This window comes from Lathyrus oleraceus, chromosome 3, assembly GCF_024323335.1.
Source record: "Lathyrus oleraceus cultivar Zhongwan6 chromosome 3, CAAS_Psat_ZW6_1.0, whole genome shotgun sequence".
NCBI lineage: Eukaryota > Viridiplantae > Streptophyta > Magnoliopsida > Fabales > Fabaceae > Lathyrus > Lathyrus oleraceus.
This window is the reverse complement of record NC_066581.1, coordinates 306735555-306756124: the sequence shown is the minus strand read 5'-3', so window position 1 is coordinate 306756124 and position 20570 is coordinate 306735555. Positions and strand designations below refer to the sequence as shown.

The 20570-nt window shown below is 32.7% G+C and overlaps 2 protein-coding genes across 3 annotated transcripts; one reads left to right on the top strand and one right to left on the bottom strand.

The window, feature by feature from the left end:
- Positions 1-4862: 4862 nt before the first annotated feature.
- Positions 4863-7866, top strand: LOC127130997 (secreted RxLR effector protein 161-like). The gene is made up of 2 exons (XM_051059946.1): positions 4863-5306; positions 7576-7866. The coding sequence occupies exons 1-2, from the start codon at positions 4863-4865 to the stop codon at positions 7864-7866; spliced, it is 735 nt and encodes a 244-aa protein (XP_050915903.1).
- Positions 7867-11257: 3391 nt separating this feature from the next.
- On the bottom strand, positions 11258-16590 carry LOC127127296 (vacuolar-sorting receptor 1). Of its 2 annotated transcripts, XR_007805306.1 has the most exons (13): positions 16117-16590; positions 14831-15526; positions 14629-14717; positions 14440-14509; positions 14104-14187; positions 13855-13931; positions 13670-13751; positions 13397-13479; positions 13207-13273; positions 12957-13085; positions 12701-12801; positions 12342-12498; positions 11258-11419 (listed from the first exon to the last, which is right to left on the bottom strand). XR_007805306.1 is itself a non-coding variant. In XM_051056446.1 (12 exons), exons 1-12 carry the CDS (start codon positions 16409-16411, stop codon positions 12397-12399), a joined length of 1875 nt encoding a protein of 624 aa, XP_050912403.1. In that variant the 5' UTR covers positions 16412-16589; the 3' UTR covers positions 12230-12396. The 2 variants fall into 2 exon arrangements, 1 of the variants encoding a protein (XP_050912403.1); XM_051056446.1 differs by lacking the exon at positions 11258-11419 and having other exon boundaries at positions 12230-12498; positions 16117-16589.
- Between the last annotated feature and the right edge of the window lie 3980 nt (positions 16591-20570).

Here is a 20570-nt window from a genome sequence, read left to right as displayed (position 1 = left end):
GACATTAAAAATGAATATCTTACCGTAACTGACCTACATGTCCCGTGAAAAAATTTGAAAATAGTTATCCTATCAAAAGCTCGATAGGATTGGATGCATTTACGTTTGCAGAATTTTAAAAGTGTAAGTGATTATAATTCCGTAATGTTTAGAATAACTTCTAAACTAACACTATGTGAAGCAAAAATAACTGATGAAGATATGTTAAAAAAAATATTTTCCACTTTTCATGCCTCCAATGTGCTTCTCCAGCAACAATATCAAGAAAAAAGATTTAATAAATCTTCTGACCTAATATCTTGTCTTCTTGTGATTGAGCAAAATAATGAACTATTGATGAAAAATCACGAGGCTCATCCCACTAGTACAACTCCATTCCCATAAGTGAATATAGCAAAGCACGATCACTATGGGAAAAATCATGGTCGCAGCCGTGCACGCGCACATGATCGTGGTCATAATTATGCTCATGGTCTTGGTTTTGATCATGATCACAATGGTAATCATAAGAACACGTCTTTCCACCTGAAGTGGAAAAATATTGAAAAGAATGAAAAAGGGGTTAGAGTAGCAAAACCAATGAAAATACTTGCTATTGTTGTGGAGGAAAAAGTCACTGGGGTCGCACTTTTAGTGCTCCAAAGCACCTTATTAATCTTTATGAAAAATCACCGAAAAATAGAAAGGCAATGATTTAGACTCAGTTTTCGTGCTCCAAAACACCTTATAATAAGTCTTTAGGGATGTTTTGAATGTTCCTTTTATGGATGTTTTGGATTTTCTTTTTATGGATGTTTTGAATTTTCTTTTCAAATAATAATAATAAAGTGTGTTTTCTACTTATTTGTTTACATAATTTATTGTTTAAATGACTTGTGTCTTTAAAGTGCACTTATAATTTATATTTAAAAATTATTGTTGTTTTTAGAATGAATATTGGCACTAGCACCAATAATGAAGATGTGTGCCTTGTCGATAGTTCAACAACTCACACAATTCTCAAGAATAAAAGATGTTTCTCTAATTTAGTGAATCGAAAGACTGATTCAGTACTATATATGGCACCTCAAAAATAATTGAAGGCTCTGAAAGATCAAATGTGTTGTTACGTGGAGGAACAATATTGCACATTGATAATGCATTATATTCCCCAAGTCTCGTAGAAACTTATTAAGTTTCAAATATATTATAGCCTAAATGGATACCATATTGAAATAAGAGATGATGGAGGTATTGAATATCTTTGTATTACAAAACACAATTCAAACACGAAATGTGTAATGGAAAAGCTACCGGCTTTATTCGCTGGCTTGTACTACACTTATATTAGTACAATTGAAGCACATACAACCATTAATTAAAAACTTATAAATAATGATAAACTAGATTGAGACCCGCGCGATGCGCTGCTATTAATTAATTTTTATTTATTTCGTATTGAGTTTTATATATGTTAAGAATTTTTATTTTGAAAATATGAACAACAAACTTATATTATAATATTTTATTATAAATTAATGAGACAGTAATATGAATTAATTACGAATAAAAACTGTATATTTGTAATTTGAGAATGACATATAAGATTTTATTTTATAAATTGAAATAATTTTAAAAGATATCCCAATTGATTTATTTTTTATTTTTAATATTTATCTCTCTTTTAAATATTTAATTATAAGACATATATTTATTTTTAATCTTAAATAAAAATTAAACTTTATTTTTAATTATTATCTAATAAAGCATTCAATAGCTTTATAAATCTATGTCCATAATGTCAAATTTTAATTATATATATATATATATATATATATATATATATATATATATATATATATATATATATATATATATATATATATATATATATATATATATATATGAGAAATTGAGAATTTTGTTGTTTCTCTTTAATTTATTTGTCTAATAAGATAAGAAAAATATAGAGAATAAATATATAGATTCGATAAAGAGTGTTGCATTCTCTAATATCTTTTTAGATCAAATGAGAGTAATTTAACCATGAAAATTATGAAATATATACTTTAAGATTAAAAGTATTTTTCAAGTGTTTCATTTGTTGCTATTATTTTAAGAAAACAAAAAATATTTTAAAGTGTGTGGATCTCAACATCTCTTTTATTTTTAAAATTTTGAATAATATATTTAGTTGGAGTAATAATAAATTTATTGTGAGTAAATTAGTATGATATTTTTTGAAATAAATAAATTTAATAATCAAATATTAGGTAATTGTATTTTTGCATTTGTTTGGATTCGAACCCATGACCTTTTATCGAGAGAAACAATATATTTTGACCTTTTGAAAATTGAAGATGAATTTTGAGAGATGCCACAAAGGAAAATAAGTGATGTGGCATAGAAGAAGTTGAAGTGTTGCAAGATAGTTTGATGCATTGGATTTAATATATATATATATATATATATATATATATATATATATATATATATATATATATATATATATATATATATATATATATATATATATATATATATATATATATATATATATATATATATATATATATATATATATATATATATATATATATATATATATATATATATATAAATAGATTTCTAATTTGGCATGACCTGTTGGGCCATCCCGGTTATATAATGATGCGAAAAATAATTGAAAATTTATGCAGTCATCAATTAATCAGTCGAGAAATTATTCAATCAAATAAGTTCTCATGCAACTCTTTCTCGCAAGGGAAGTTGATAATTTGAGCATGAGCAATAAAAACTGGAAATGAATCTATCAGTTTTTTAGAGCGTACACATGGTGATATTTGTGGGCCAATACACCCATCATGTGAACCATTTAGAGATTTTATATTTTAGTTGATGCATCAACTAGATGGTCACATGTTTGTTTGTTGTCAACTCGCAATCAGGCGTTTGCGAGATTGCTAGCTCAACTAATTCGAATAAGAGCTCATTTTCTCGATTATCCTATCAAGAAAATACGTCTTGATAAGGTTGCAGAATTTTCATCTCAAGCATTTAATGAGTATTGTATGTCTATTGGAATTGACATTGAACACCCAGTAGCACATGTTCATAAACAAAGTGGACTTCCAGAATCATTTATTAAACGTACAAAATTAATTGTAGGATCACTTATTATGAAAAGCAAACTCCCAGTTTCTGCTTGGGGACATGCAATTTTGCATGCTGCAACATTGATTCGCATCAGGCCGACAAGTTACCACACCTCTTCCCCTTTACAATTAGTTTTTGGTAAAGAACCTATATTTTCCATCTAATAATTTTTGAATGTGCGGTGTATGTTCCAATTTCTCTACCACAACGCACTAAGATGGGTCCTCAAAGGAGGATGGAAATATATGTTGGATATGAATTTCCATCTATTGTAAAGTACGTTGAACCAACAACAGGAGATTTATTCACTGCTCTTTTTGCTGATTGTCATTTTGATGAATCAAATTTTCCAGCATTAGGGGGAGAGAATAAGAAGTTGGAAAAAGAGATCAGTTGGAATGAATTATCATTATCTCGTCTTGATCCTCGAACAAAACAATGTGAACTAGAAGTTCAAAAGATAATTCACCTGCAAATCTCAGCAAATCAATTACAAATGCATTCACTGATCCAAAAGGTGTGACTAAATCATATATATCAGTTGCAAATGCTCCAATAAAAATGGATATCCCTATTGGATAATCCAACGAGTCTCAACGTCACATGAAACATGGCAGACCAATCGATTCCAAAGATAAAAATCCTCGAACATGAAAGGGAGCTAATAATAAAGATGGTCCAAGTGAGGATATAGAAAATCTAAAAGAATCTTCAGACATAATAAACATTTCATATCTAGGAGAGATTGATCAGGTACCTGAAACTCATGAAAATAAAGAGATCTCAATAAATTATGTCCAAAATGGAATAAAACAGAATTGACACGAAGTCAACATTGATAATATTTTTGCATAAAATATAGCGCTAAATGAGATAAATGACAAAGAGGATCGGGAACCAAGTCTATTAAAAATTGTAGGCAAAGTGAGGATTGACCAAAATGGAAAGATGCAATTGAAGCAAAATTAAGCTCACTCTACAAAAGATAAGTTTTTGGACTTGTAGTCCGAACACCTCAAGGTGTGAAGTCAGTTGGATACAAATGGGTTTTCGTGCGAAAACAAAATGAAAATAATGAAATTGTGAGATACAAATATAGACTTTTTGCTCAAGGACTTTCGCTAAGACCTCAAATTGATTTTGATGAGACATATTCACCTTTAATGGATGGAAGCACTTTTCAATATTTAACAATCCTTGTAGCACATGAAGGGCTTAATTTGCAAATGATGGATGTTGTAATAACTTATATGTATGGTTCACTTGATAGTGAAATTTACATGAAACTCTCTGAAGAGTTCAATATACCAGATGCACATAATTTTGGATCTCGAGAAAGCTACTCCATAAAATTGAACAAGTCTCTCTATGGACTGAAACAATATGGACGCATGTGTTATGACCGTATCAATGAATATTTGCTTAGAGAGGGATATACAAATAACTTCATTTGTCCTTGTATTTTTATAAAAATATCACGAAAAGAATTAGCAATAATAGTTGTCTATGTGGATGACATAAATATTACTGGAACTTCTGAAGAGCTTCCAAAAGTTATGAATTGTTTAAAGAAAGAGTTTGAGATGAAGGATCTAGGAAAGAAATAATTATGTCTAGGTTTACAGATTGAACATTTGGACAAAGGAATATTTGTACATCAAGAAGACTATATAGAAAAAGTGTTAAAACTCTTCTATATAGACAAATGTCACCCGTTGTCTGCTCTAATGGTTGTTAGATCATTAGATATGGAGAAAGATCCTTTTAGACCTCGAGAAAAGGATGAAGAATTGTTTGGTCCTGAAGTACCATATCTCAATGAAATTGGAGCACTAATGTACCTTGCTAATTATACACATCCTGATATATCATTTGCTGTCAATCTATTAACAAGATATATTTCTTCACTTATACGAAGACATTGGAACGAAGTAAAACATATACTTCATTACCTTAGAGGTAGAATAGGCATGAGTTTGTTTTATACCAAAGTATCCAAATTCGAATTAACAGGTTATGCAGATGCATATTACTTGTCAGATCCTTATAATGGTAGATCACAAATAGGTTATTTGTTTACATGCAGTGGTACAACAATTTCATGGAGATCAGTGAAACAAACCATATCAGCAACTTCATCTAATCATGCAGAACTTTTAGCATTACATGAGGCAAGTCGAGAATGTGTTTGGTTGAGATCCTTAAGTCAACATATATAAAATACTTGTGGTTTATCTTCTGAAAAAATTAAATACAACAACCATATATGAAGATAATAGTGCATGCATCACTCAATTGAAATATGGTTACATTAAAGAAGACCGAACAAAACACATTTCTCCAAAGTTCTTTTTCACTCATAATCTTTAAAAGAGTGGTGATATAAACATCCAACAAATCTGTTCATGTGATAATCTTGCAGACCATTTCACAAAGTCACTCCCAAGTAGAACTTTTAACCAAATAGTACAAATGATTGGTCTTCAACGTCGAAGAAACAATCGTTCAAATGATGAGAGAAATGAATTTAGTTTAAAAAGGATATTGTACTCTTTTTTCTTCACTAGATTTTTTTCCACTTAATTTTTTCTAGTAAGGTTTTAACGAGGCATATCCAAAACAAACATCCAAGACGTGTTATGAATAATGAATGATTTGTCTCCCAAATAACTTCATTCCTTTTTTATAACAATTTATATTTATTATATTGTCTATATGATGTCATATAAATATGACCAATCTCATTGTATACTATTACACAAAACAAAATAAGAAAAGAAACCATTCTCCTCTTTCTCTCTAAACGTTTATCTTCTTTCTCTTTATTTTATAACAATTCCAAAATAAATCATACACATTTTTCATTCAATAATAAAATTAAAATAGAAGAACTACGACATATATATGAATGTCAAATATTATAAGTATTATATCGTATTTAAGTTTTTATAATGTGATTTGAAAATCAAATATTAAAACCAACAATCAACTTCTTATGAGAATGTTCTTTGTTGTAAATAGTACGATGAAAAGTACTCTAACATTCAATTTTTCAAAATAAGAAAAATCTAAATTTAAGAAATTATGTGGATAAGATATATCAAAATTTCTATAAATTTTTAAAAATAATTACAAGGAAAATAAAAATAGTGTTTACAAGGTTTATAAAAACAATATATATCAAATTTAATAAGTAATTGTTAGATTAATTAAATTTTACATCTTTTAGAGTTTGAATCTTTAACCTCAATAGAAATTCAATAGTGATTTTATCTTTTGCAAAATGAAGATAGATTATACTTTTGATTTAATATATTATAAATAGAATTAATAACAATTATAACATATAGTAATTACATTTTTTTTCTTAAATTTTTTTAAAACCATATCATTTACATTACAACCCTCTCAATATCACATGTGTGAAATGTTACATATTACGTAAAGTGTCAAGTTAATTTCGGTTAGTTAGAATTAATTAAAGAGACGATAAATATTGGCGGAAGATTTTAAGGAGACCAATATTTAAAAGAAATATTTTAAAAAATTAAAAATAAATTTAATATATTTAAAGGGACCATACATTTATTACACCCTTTAAATTATTATAACAACATAAATTAAATTTAAAGAATTTATGAAACTTCTCCAAAATCTCACAAAGTTCTTCTCTAATAAAATTGTTTAGGAGGTTTGTGTTATTAAAAAAAAAATAAACCCTTCAAAACCATCTCATCTAAAATCCTTCAATTCTTTTGCATTTCATTATTTAATCCTTTTAGTTACCCTCCAAAATTTTTAAACAAAACCATGATTTTGTGTTTGATAAAGTGAAAAAAAGATAAAAACAATTTATGAAACACGAATATCTCTAGAAGTAGGTGTCACAGGTTATAAAAGTAAGTGTTCATACAAAAAAAAATAGTTTTTGTTAGAAACTAGTAATTCATGATTTTAATATGAAAGTTGTATTCGACGTAGTTATGTTCGATATAATTAAAGTAGTTGTAGACAACTTTATCGAAGATAGTAGAGTAGAAGTTAATTGTAGACAACTTAGTCGAAGATAATAGAGTATGAATTAGTTGTATTTGACAAAGTCGAATACAACATATAGTTAACAAATAATATGTTTGGTTGCCTGTATATACAAGTGACGTTGTAAATCACCTATACAACAACTTCATAATAAAATTTCCTTTTTACAGAATATAGTTTCTCTCTCATTTATTCTTTCCTTTTCTTCTTCTTCTTCTTCGTCTTCTTCTTCTTCCTCTTCTTGAAAATCCTAACTGTTCCAACAAATTGGTATCAATGAAAAATGAAAAACTAAAGAGGGTGAAGTTGCAGACGCTGAGAAAGTAATTTGAGATAACACAGATGAAAAATGATGAATTAGTTGCTGATTTCTTATTAAGATTAGTGTTACTCGCCAATCAGATGAATGCACGTGGTGAACCAATCAATGATTTACAAAAGATCGAGAAGATGTTGAGATCTATGGCTACAAGCTTTGATTATATTGTAGTGTATATCGAATGGTCCAAGAGCCTAGCTGAGATGAAGTTGGAAGAACTTCAAGCTTCATCAGAGGCTCATGAGATGAGATTGAAGCAAAGAAACTCACAAAAAGAGAAAGTGGCAGAACAAGCACTGCAAGCAAGATTCATCAAGAAGTTTGGAAAAGAAAAGGCGAAGTTGAGAAATAATCTTGCTAATGATGAGAACTAAAGCAAGAATTAAAAAAATCACTCTGATTCGACCAAGAAAGGAACGATCAACAAGTATTCAAAGAAGAAATTCGCTATGAAGGAGGCGTAGTCTTACAACTGTCAATGATTTGGTCATTATGCTCGAGATTGTCGGAGAAAGAAGGAATCAAGTGCCAAAGATAATGAAGAAGTGCAATGCGCACATGCTGGAGAAAGCGACTCTAATGATATGCTACTCATGGCTAATACTAATTCAAAGAATGAACAAATTAATATGTCATATCTAGATTCAGGATACAACAACCACATAACAAATTGGCTCACCAAGCTAGATGAATCGATTAAGAAAATGATCAGGTTTGCAGATGACAGACATATCACATCAAATGGAAAAGTAAACATAGTTGTGGTGAGAAGAGATGGTCAGAGGGTCAATATTACTAATGTATTGTATGTACCTTCGATGACAAGTAATTTGATAAACATATGTCAATTACTTGCAAAAGGGTATAACATGAAGTTGGAAGAAAATAAGATGAAAGTGTATAATGGTGAAGGAAGGATGATCCTGAAAGAATCATTGACATATAACAAAACCTTCAAAATTAAGATCGACATGGTCAATCATCAATGTCTTACTTTGAATGTTGTAGAAGACAAGAACTGCCTATGGCATCACATGTATGAACATCTAAACTTTAGAGGTCTAGGTATGCTCAAGTTGAATAAGATGATGCATGACTTACCTCAAGTGAAAGAACCAAGTCAGGTGTGTGAGGAGTGCTGCAAAGCAAAGCAGGCTAGGAACACATTCAAACATGACATGTCTATGAAGTCGAAGCAAAATCTAGAGCTTGTTAACTCTGATGAGTGTTGACTTTTTGATGTAAGATCAAATGGAGGTAACTGATATTTCCTAAACTTCATATATGAATTCACCATATATATGTAGATTTATCTTATTGAAAAAAAGAGTGTGGTATTCACACAATTCAAGAAGTTTAAATTGCATGTCGAGAACTAAAGTGAATGCGAGTTAAAGAAACTGAGAACTGATGGTGAGGTGAATACACCTCTATAGAATTTGCAAGATTTTGCAATGAAGAAGGTATAAAGCATGAGGTCATTGCACCATATACACCTTAACATAATGGTATAACTGAGAGAAGAAATAGAAGTATACTAAACATGACCAGAAGTATGTTGAAAGCTAAAGAAGCGCCGAAGAGATTTTGGGGTAAAGCAACTTCGACAGTAGTATACAAATGTAAAATCAAAAAGATATTCGATAAGACACCTTATGAAGCTTGGACAAGAGTAAAGCCAAATGTTAGTCATCTTAGAGTATTTGGATTAGGGGTGGCAAAATAGGTCGTGACCCGTCGTGCCGACCCTCGCACCCGTAAAAAAATGGTGGTTTGGGTTGGAACTTTATGCCCGCCTACCCGCTCAGTCCGTCCAACTTTAAGTCCGCTCCGTCTTAAGCACACCAAAAAAAGGGGCGGATTGACCCGTCAGTCCACCAACTTAGTTATGAGCACTCAAAATATTTATATTAATCCGTTGAAGGTTAATACTTGAACTATAGTTTTCGAATACTTGTTGATGGTTCTATTTTATACATTTATTTGTGAATATATGCAATATTTTTAAAGTAAATTTTGTTAAAAATATGCTTTATAAAAAATTATTCTAAAAAATAAGTGAAAATTTTAATTGAAATGTAAAAATAAGCCTATTAATCTATTAAAAAATAAAAAATAAATAAACAGGCGGGCCGCCACCTTGGCAGGACGGGCTAGAGTGTTAAGCCCAATTTCACTTGGCGGACTTGCCCGCCCTACCAATCCTTTTGGCGGGATTAAGGCGGGGTGGGGCTGGTAGCCCGTTTTGCCACCCCTAATTTGGATCAATGTGTTTCAGGCATGTACTGAGCAATTGAGGAAGAAGCTAGATGATTGAAGTCAGGCTATGATGCTCATAGTTTATCATTCAATTGGTGCATAAAAGTTGTATTCACCAAATAATGATAAATTAGTGAGCAATATGTTCTGGTGGACGAAAGCAAATGGTGGAATTAGACTCGGGGGTTAGTTCGACATGGGCAAGATACAATCATAACAGTGCTTGAAGAACACAAACAAACTGAAGCCACAACCACTTGAGCAAAATGTTAGAAGATCTGCTAGAACTAGAACTTAGTCAACAAAGCTAACCGGGTATGAGAGATTTCCAGATCAAGCAATCGACGCAGATGGTGACTTCATAGGAGAATTGATGATGATGGCTGAATCAAAAACCAATTGGTTTGGATAAAGCCATGAATTATTCATATTGGTTGGCACCTATGCAAGAAGAACTTAGGGCGATCGAGAAGAACAAGTCCTATGAGCTTGTCGAAAAGTCAATCAAGAAGTCAATTGATGTGAAGTGCGTCTACAAGTTAGCCAAATGGTGAAATTGCTAAGTATAAGACAAGACTAGTGGCAAGCGGTTTTCTACAAAAACATGGTGTTGACTTTGAGAAGTTTATATACCTGCAGCAAGGCTGGAAACCATCAGGATTGTTGTGTCGAATGAAACATTCAAAGGATGAAAGATACATCAATTAGATGTAAAGTCATCATTTCTGAACATACCATTGGAAGAAGAGGTATATGTCAGTCAACCACCAAGATTTAAAATCAAAGGGCAGTAACAAAAGATGTACAGATTGAGGAAGACTCTATATGATTTAAAGCAAGCCCAAAGAACTTAGAACAAGAGAATCGATAGCTTTTTGATCAAAGCAGGTTTCACAAAATGTGTCACAGGACATGGAGTGTATGTCAACAATGCAAGCATGCTCAATCGAGTCATCTTATACTTGCACATGAATGACTTATTGATTACAGGTGAAGATGAAGCAGAAATAAAAGGAGTCAAAGTTTAACTGATACATGGATTTGAAATGTCTGAACTAAGGAATTTTTCATATTTCTTAAGGATAGCGTTTAACAACACAAGTGAAGGAGTGTTTTTGCACCAGAATATGTATGCTCAAAACATCTTGAAATGGTTCAAGATGTGCAAATGTAATGAAATTGTCACATCATTAAAGACTGAAGAAAAATTAAGAAAAGATACAAATTATGAGCTTGTAAGTGCAACATTTTACAAGCAAATCATTGGATCCTTTAGGTATTTATGCAATACCATACTCGACATTTGTCAAAGTGTTGAGTTGTTGAGATAATTTATGGAGAACCCACAAGAATGTCATTTCACAGTAGTAAAGAGTGTTAAGATACATAAATGGAACAATCAACCATGGTATGTTAATGCCAAGACAAAAGAATACAAGTACACATGCAGAGATACATGGCTACACTAACTCAGATTTTAATGGAGACCAAGATGGAGAGAAAAGTACTACATGTTACATATTCATGATTGGGGAAGCACCAATCTCTTGGAACTTAAGAAAGCAAAGCATTGTGGCATTATCCTCATGTGAAGCCGAATACGTAGTTGCATCTTATACAACATAGTATTGATAGAGATGTTGCTCGAAAAGCTCAAGATCATGAAACCTAAAAATTGAAATTATTTGTAGACAACAAGTCAACTATCGATCTGAAAAATCAACCAGTGTATCATGATAAAGTAAGTACATAGAGAAGAAGTATCATTTCCTTAAGGATCAAGTAAATAAAGGAAAACTTGAGCTTGAACATTGTAAGTTAGACTGCAACTAACTGATATACTCATCAAACCCCTGATGAAAGTCAAATTTGATGAGTTGAAGAGAAGCATTGGGATAAAAGCCTAGAAAACATGAACCAGGAGGTGTGTTGGAAGCTAGTAATTCATGGTTTTAGTTGTATTAGATATAGTTGTCTTCGGCATAATTGAACTAGTTATAGACAACTTAGTCAAAGATAGTAGAGTAGGAGTTAGTTGTATTCAATATACAACATGTAGTTGTCAAAGTATGTAAGCATTTCAAATACTATAGTGATTGGCTATATATACATGTGACATTGTAAATCAAACATACAACAACTTCGTAATAAAATTCTTTTTTTTCAGAATATAGTTTCTCTTTTATTCTCTCTTCTTCTTCATTCTTCTTAAAAATCCTAATAGTTCCAACAATTTTTATCTTTCCTTCAACACCTTTTAAATTGATGTATACAACACATAGTTTTTAAGTTACTCAACAACTTTGTTAAAACAAAAGTTACACAACTCAAAGTTATCAAACTTTGGCTTAAATTTTTGAACTTTGCATAAAAAATTTAAATTTGTTTTAATTCGCAAGAGAATTGGACTTAACTCTATTTAAGTAGTGTCCACACTTGAGCATAATATAGTGCAACATGAAGAGACAAATCAGGAGGTAAAAGAACATAAATTTCATATAAATACTACACCTACCTCAAGAAAATCAGGACAGTTCACAACCACATTATTCAACTTTACAAAAGGGATATAGCTAAAGAAACAAATCACCTCTATCTTTCTCAGAAGACTAATATTCTTCTCAGAAAAAGACCCCTAACATCTCCTAGATATCATGATGAACTTCTTGATTAGGAATAATAAGAGGTTGATTATCCAAGGGCATGTATTGCGCCATTATTGCTCGTATCTCAGTGTCCATGTATCTCTGCATAAAAGAAAAAAAACAGTTTCAGTGGCAGTGAATAAATGTGCATATAAATATGTAATGTCAGTGATCTCAAGTTCAAACTCTTGAGAGATGAGTTTTTCCGCTCATGTGATCCTACTCGACTCGAGGTTGCGACACTTAGTTTGTACCAAAATATTTCAACTATTCTGTTAGAAGAACAAGCCTGCAACAATCTTACCTGGATTCTGTACTTGTAAAAGGCATATCCTCCCGAAAGAGTAATAACCGCGACAAGGATAATCATCCAAATACTCGCCACTGAAGAAGAAGTAAATCTACCTGCATTTATAAATAATAATACCAAATGATTGAGAATAAAATACATTATTCTTAAAAAATATCTACTATAATTAGAAAAACTGAGGCAGATTATTCCTCACAATTCACATCATTGGTTTTGGAAGTGATAGAAAAAGAAAAAATAGAAGACTCACCAATGCACGTGTCATTCTCTCGCGAGTAGAGCAAACCGCTATTGCATTTGCACTCGTAACTCCCAAAGGTGTTTTTGCATTTGCATTGTGGACACTGACAGGCCAGCTTTTCTTTGCACTCATCAATATCTGCAACATAATCAATATGTTAACGACAATATACTTCAGGAATAGATGGTAGCATGTTCAAAACAACTGCCAGAATCTGGTCCGAACTCCGAAGTAGCAACTCTCCCTGATGTGTAAGTACCTTCACATGACAAGACTCCATCGCCTTTGAACCCTGACGGACACTCGCAGCCTTTTCTATAGTCATCCTGCATTATCAGTTAAGAAAAAAGGAAATATGTGACAGTTAATAATATGTAGCATATTGATCTTACTTCCACCCCTCGTAACTAAAATCGTGTACAAAAGAAGAGATGAACAAGATAGCTTACATGGCAAGCAGAGTAAAGCCTTCCACCGTGGGATTGTTTCCAACAACCTCCATTGTGGAATTCACAGCTTAAGGCTCCTGAAGCTATTAAGAAATTCAAATTTCCAATGAGAATGAAACAAGAAAAAGATATTAAAATTGTTTTGTTTGGAAAGTTACATTGAGAAGCTCATTAGGCTTGTGTTTAATTTTTGCACTATTTAATGGATTTCAGAAATGTAGAATCTAGAATGGAGAATGGAGCACTTTATCTGAATTCAAAATATAAATTTACCTTCACAGTGAGTATATCCATCCCCAATAAACTTCACATTTTTTACAATAGGGCATTCACACACTCTTCCTCGAAAAGTGTCCTATAATAAGAAAAACACAAGCGGACGGTTAAAATCAAAAGAACCAAAAACGCAAAACAGTTTTTGCAATAATGTGCCTGACAAGGTTTAGTTAACCAAATACCCTGCATGCAGTAATGTTAGAAGATTCATCTTGCCAGCAGCCACCATTGTTTTCCAAACACTCGTTTGTTTCCATGTCTGCAATAATAATCAGTAACATTTTTAGCTTCTGAACAAGATCGAATATCAATTAGTCAATTTTCTATTCATTTATGATTTTACATAGATCAAAATCAAGAAAATTCTTAACTGGTTACTGCACATCATCAATTACCAAAATTTGAAATTAAAGAATTTGTGAAATGAAGACCTGAAGTTAAGCAAATTGATGGTTCGGTGGTCTCTTGGAAACCTGAACATATTGCCTTGAGAACTGCCGGTCTTGACAACTTACCTAAAAGCAGTTAAAAACTTTAGTTCTAAAGTAAAATTTAATATTGGTTGGATATCTTCTTCAGAAGCTACCTCATACCCTATGAAGCATGGACACCCCGAAAATGACCCCGACACTGACATGGGGACACCGATAATAATTTGAAAAAATGAATAAATTAAACGTAATCTCAAGTGTCGGTGCAGGTGTCCGCCACAGACATTGACACGGACACATATTTTTTCAGAAGTGTCGGTGCTACATAGCTCATACCTCTATATTGTCTCTTGTTTATAACAAGAGTTGGCAGTATAGTAATATCACCCCGAGACTCTTTGCCAATCTGAGACCAAAGTTGGAACAAAATGCAATACAATCATGAAACAACACAATGACCGAAAAAAGTGGACAAAAAAGAATACTGCAATTGTTTTTGTTTTTTTTGCATTTTAGGAAACTAACCTGTAAATCCTGCTCGGCTTTGAGAACACGATTTTCAACATCAGCATCAGGATCCCCAACACAGTCATTGATCTTTTCAAGATCAACACCTGAGAAGTAAATGGAAGAGAAGAAGGGGATAGGCATATATATCTTAGAATGATGTGAAATAAAAAAGCATTATGCAAGGTGTATACAAAGAGGCATAAAAAGCTCAACCTACCAAGAGATTTAATAACTTGATCTGAACAATCTTCGGTGTATTTTTTCTCTCTCATTGGGCAACGGATTGAAAAATCGGTCACATAGTCCCACCATTGCCACGGCTTTCCACTTTCATTTGCGACTTTAAAGAAGCAAGCTTGTCGTAAATTCTGAAGAACGACATCTTTCCCATCATACCCTTTATTGAAATCATTCTCAGGGTCCGGAGCACAGTATCGCCCGTTGTTTATACACTGAGACTTGCATTGATTGCTTAAGAGAAAATTGTTAGGGCAATACCAAGTTATAAAGTGAGGAGTAAATTGAGTGAACCCTTTCTTCTCAAGTAGCTGAGCCGCACTTTTAAAGCTCTTCACAAAATTAATTTGATTGTCACACTTTGGACCACATTCGTCATTGCTATTCGTCCATAACTCATACTCAACTCTGTCGTCCGGATGCGGAAGAGCCTCTCTCCAATCAAGATTTATATTAACAACCTCACCATTCAAGAGAGCCTCCTTGATTCTGTCCCCCAAGGATTTGCTGATAAGAGTAGAAGGAATATTAATCTTTTCCACATAATCATCCTTTGCAACATTCCCTTCTTCAGGAGTGTCCATCGTGATTAGTGTTTCTTCTTTGTCATCAGCTACAAGAATAGCCGCTGCTCCACCATTTTGCGCATTCCACGCCTTCAAAGTGAAGTAGCAATCTACCAAAATCACCAGTGAATAGATTTAAAAATAGAGAAGTGCTATATCTTACGAAAACGGTTTAGAAACCAGTTCCTTTAGCAGTTTTAATGAATGCTTATACAGAAATAGAAGGCAAACTGACAACAAGCTGCGCCGCTACCCCTTTTGACAGTTTTAGAATCGAATTATTAGGATGTAATCGAATTATAAGAATGTAATCGTGTCTTCAAGTTTTAAAAACCTACCAACTTTCAATGTAACTTCACTATATAAATAGCATAGAAGAAAAGAAAACAATCCCAATGCACAACATATTCAAAACACCACAATCAAGCAAGCAAAACCATATCATTCAAGCAAAACCAACCACAAAAATCTTGAATAATTTACAAATCATTAATCTTTTTTCAACACTTATGAGATTCACAAACATTATTTGCATGTTAAGATTAACAATGTCATTGACATGATCACTCTGAACCATCACGATTTCGGCGAAACTACACTTTGAAACTTCAACAAAATCACAATACCACAATGATTTCACCAATCTCACTACCAATTCTAACATGCAATAAGAGATTAAAAGAAGTAATAAAATTCTAACCTCCACGATCAACAAGAAGAAAGGTGGGAAAAACTCCAGGCTTAGACTGAAACGAAGCATCAAAATCAGTGAAGTTCCTGCATCCTTTCTGATTCACATTTGGATACACCACAGAACCAATCAATGTTCCACCATACTGAGGCACTCCAAAATTTCCAATTGCACATTCATATGAACCTTTCAACGATTTTGGAGAAGTGATTCTTAAGCTATTCTTCTCCACCAAAAACCTACCCAAACAACACTCCAAAAACAAAAATGAAACACACAACAAAAAATTCAACTTAATGCTCATTCTCTTGTCTTATCACAGAACATAAACCTTTTTTTAGTGCAAATGACAAGAAAAACAGAAATAGTAGCTTTGTTTGTTGAAGAAGGTTTAAGGTTTTGTGGGTTAGAAAGAGAAGAGGGATGCGTAAGAATGTAAAAGCATTGAAATCTTAAAAGGTGTCGAAATAATGGGGCGAAACGTGTTGGTAAGTTTAACTGTAATTGAAATTGTCGCCAAGTAATAAGGAGTATAATAAGAAGAGATTAGCTTCATTTAATACTAATATTAATTTTTAAAAATGTTTTCATGCAAAATTTGACAAAGTAATAAATAGAAACTTTTTAATTCATTCATTATTATCTCTAATTGATATTTAAAAGGTAAAGTAACTTTTTTTTTATCCTTTAATTTTATTTTTGGATCCATTTTTGTCTCTTTGAAATTTTATCCTATTGGTTGTCCATTTTTCTAGCATATGTAGGTCTTAATTTCTTTCATTATGGTTATTAGTGGCTTGACTCTTTGATCCGTGCATTTTGATGCACATTCTTCTATAATTATACTTGTGCATTTATCTAATTTATTTTGCTTATTTTACTATTTTATTATGTTTTTAGATTTAAGTTCATGTTTTTCTTTAATCTATTTTTATTTGCTATTTTCAGTTTTAGCGGTTATTTGATATCTGTCCATTGTTCGGATCATAACTTGAGCTACGGAATGTCGTTTTGCAAGTTCTAACATGCGTTGGAAAGCTAAGAGAAAAAGCTACAACTTTTATGTTGAATCCAAAAGCTAATTAGGAGGGAAGATGTCTCAAATAATTCGTTGAAGTTTCGTACTTTAGGAAATATTTTCTTTTGGGCCATTTGTTGGGCCGAATTTAGGTTTTCTGGCCCAGTTTGAATTATTAGTGAAACCCTTATTCTGTTTTAAAGGGCAGCCGCAGTACTGTAGCAATTACACATTATTCACAACAACTTTTTGCTTTTGTGCGATCATGAAGAGGAACTAATCTCCTAGAGTCAATTTGCTGTAACCGAATTTCTAAGGCTTTGAGGTTTTTATTCTATCAATTTAATTTCGTTCTCTTTCAATTCTATTCTATGAAATTACATTTGCTTAATCTGTATTTTGTGGAATGGTTTTGATTAAATTCGTATGATTGCATTCCTAACTATTAATCGTCGTTTTCGTCGCTTTGTCGTTAAATTGCGTTTGTAAATCGTGTTTGCTTAATTCACGATTGTATTTATCCGTTTGCTTTCGGAATATAAGAATATAAATCTATCATATATCTATTGCGCTTGTCAATCAAATTTGAATCGAATAGAGATCGAAGCTGCTTAGAGAATTGGTAGGTAAAAACCAGTGATTAGCCGGAAACCGAAAACAGTAGATTGACTTATTTTATAATCACTTATTTTAATCACTTTTTTTGCTTTGTTTTCTAAATCGACCACTAAAACGTAAACCCCCCCTTAAATCGATTTCATTAGGTTAAGAATAATACAAGAATCCTTGCGATACGATACTCGAGTTGTCGCTTCCGCTAAACTACAATTTTCTAATTACTCGTTTTGACCCGTGCGCGACAGCGGATCAAATTGGCGTTGTTGCCGGGGATTCGTGTAGATTTTAACCATCATTATAGTCTAACTATTATTATAGTCATAGGTGTTGTGTTTTAACATTTTTTTTTTGCCCTAACTTTCTTGTGTTCGGGTCTTTTTGCGGTTTAGGAAAAATAAATCTGTTTTTAAGAAAATCATCTCAGATTATTCTGATTATTTGTCGATTTATTAAGAAAAAATCAAGGATCAAAAGCCTCTATTTAGAAACTAAATAGTGGAAGTTATCCTAAAAACCCGAAACTCCTTATTTTTCTATTTTTTATGATTTTGTTTCTGTTTTGATAGTTTCTGAAAATTCCGAAAAAATTCTCAAAAATTTTAATTGACGTTATTAGATTAATTTTTGTGTTGTTGTATTTGTTTCCTTTTATTTTAATAATTTTTTTTACATATTTCAATTGTTTGTTCTTAATAGGGACATTGTCGGTATTTTCCTATTTGTTGCTGCATTGCTGAATTAGTTATGTGTTTTCTCATTGTTAGTTGATTTTTTTCTATTGAGTTTAATATGGCTGACCAAAGAACTCTGAGAGAACTTGCTGTTCCTGATATGAATTACAATGGTTTATGTATTGGATATGTTGATGTTACTGTTCCTTTTGAGTTGAAGTCTGGTTTAATACACTTGTTGCCAAGGTTTAGTGGTCTTGCAGGTGAGGATCCGCATAAGCATCTTAAGGAATTTCAGGTTGTTTGCTCTACACCATTGAGACCTGAAGGAATCACCGAAGATCACATCAAGCTGAGAGCCTTCCCGTTTTCACTACAGGGTGCTGCCAATGATTGGTTATATTATCTTGAGCCGAATTCTGTCACGACTTGGAATGATTTGAAGAGAGTCTTCCTAGAGAGATACTTTCCTGCCTCCAGGGCTGCATCAATCCGAAAAGATATATGTGGTATTAGACAGGGAAATGAGTCATTGGCTGAGTATTGGGAGAGATTCAAACAATTAGTATCCAGCTGCTCTCAACATCAAATTATCGAACAACTGCTTATTCAGTATTTCTATGAGGGATTGTCACCAATGGATAGAAACATTCTTGATGCTGCTAGTTGTGGAGCACTTGTCGATAAAACTCCAATTGCTGCCAAAGCCCTGATTGAGAACATGTCACTCAATTCCCAACAGTTCACAACCAGAAATAATTCTATGGTCCAAATAAAAGGTGTAATGACATTCATGTTTCCTCTTCCAACAAGGCTTTAGAAACCAAAATTGAAGAGCTTACTTCTTTAGTGAAACAAATGGTAGTGAGTAAACCTCAAACAACAGAGTTGTGTGGTATTTGTACTTCTACTGAACATCCAACTGACACATGTCCTATTCTTCAAGATGAGTCAGTCACTCAGTTGCCTCAAGCATATACAGCTAACTTTTTCAACCAAATCAACAATCAGAAAGGATACAACATTCCTGACTTGTCCACCAACAAATATCACCCCAATTGGAGGAGCCATCCAAACCTTCGATATGGAAACCAGCAGCCCACCCAACAACAATTAGTCATACCCCTGCCACAACCATATACCACTCCCCAAGTCTCCACCTCTGCACCTTCCGGACCTTCATTAGAGGATCTTGTCAAACAAATGGCTCTGAACAATCTCTAATTTCAGCAACGAATAAATTCCAGTATTCAGACTTTGCAGACACATATTGGACAACTTGCCACTTCGATGAATGCCATGCAGCAAGCCCAAGGATCAAACCAACTTCCTGCCCAAACAGTTGTGAATCCAAAATGCCCTAATACTAATGTAAGTGCAATTTCGTTGAGATTCGGGAAGGTAACAGAACCAACCCCAGAAAAAAATAAAAAAAATCTTGAGGTAACACCTGAACCTTCTTTCGTTGTGATAGAAACTGAACCCTTTGTTGTGGTAGAAACTGAAAAAGAAAAAGAGAAGAAGTATATGCCACCAGTTCCCTTCCCACATAGAATTCTGAAAAATAAAAGGACTGATGATGGAGACAAGGAGAGAGAGATTTTAGATGTGTTCAGAAAAATGGCGGTAAACATTCCGCTTCTTGATGTTATTAAGCAGGTTTCAGAGTATGCAAAATTTCTAAAAAACTTGTGCACAAGTAAGAGAAGGTTGAAGGGCAATGAGAGAGTAAATTTGGGACGAAACATTTCAGCCCTTATCCAGCCTAAATATTCACCTAAAAAAGCTACTGTTTCATCCTTCAATCAGGCCATACCCCAAAAGTGCAAGGATCCAGGAACTTTTGTTATTCCGTGTACCATTGGGGATAGTAAATTCGAAAATTACATGCTTGATTTGGGAGCGGGAATTAATGTTATGCCTGCTTCTGTTTATAATAACCTTGATTTTGGTCCTTTGCAGCATACAAGTTTAATCATTCAACTGGCAAACAAAAGCAATGCTCGCCTTATTGGAGTAGTGGAAGATGTGCTTGTTCAAGCTAATGACTTGATTTTTCTATAGATTTCTACATTCTGGACATGTATGGAGAAACAAATTCAAGCATATCTCCCATCATTTTAGGCAGACCGTTCATGAAAATGGCAAAAACAAAA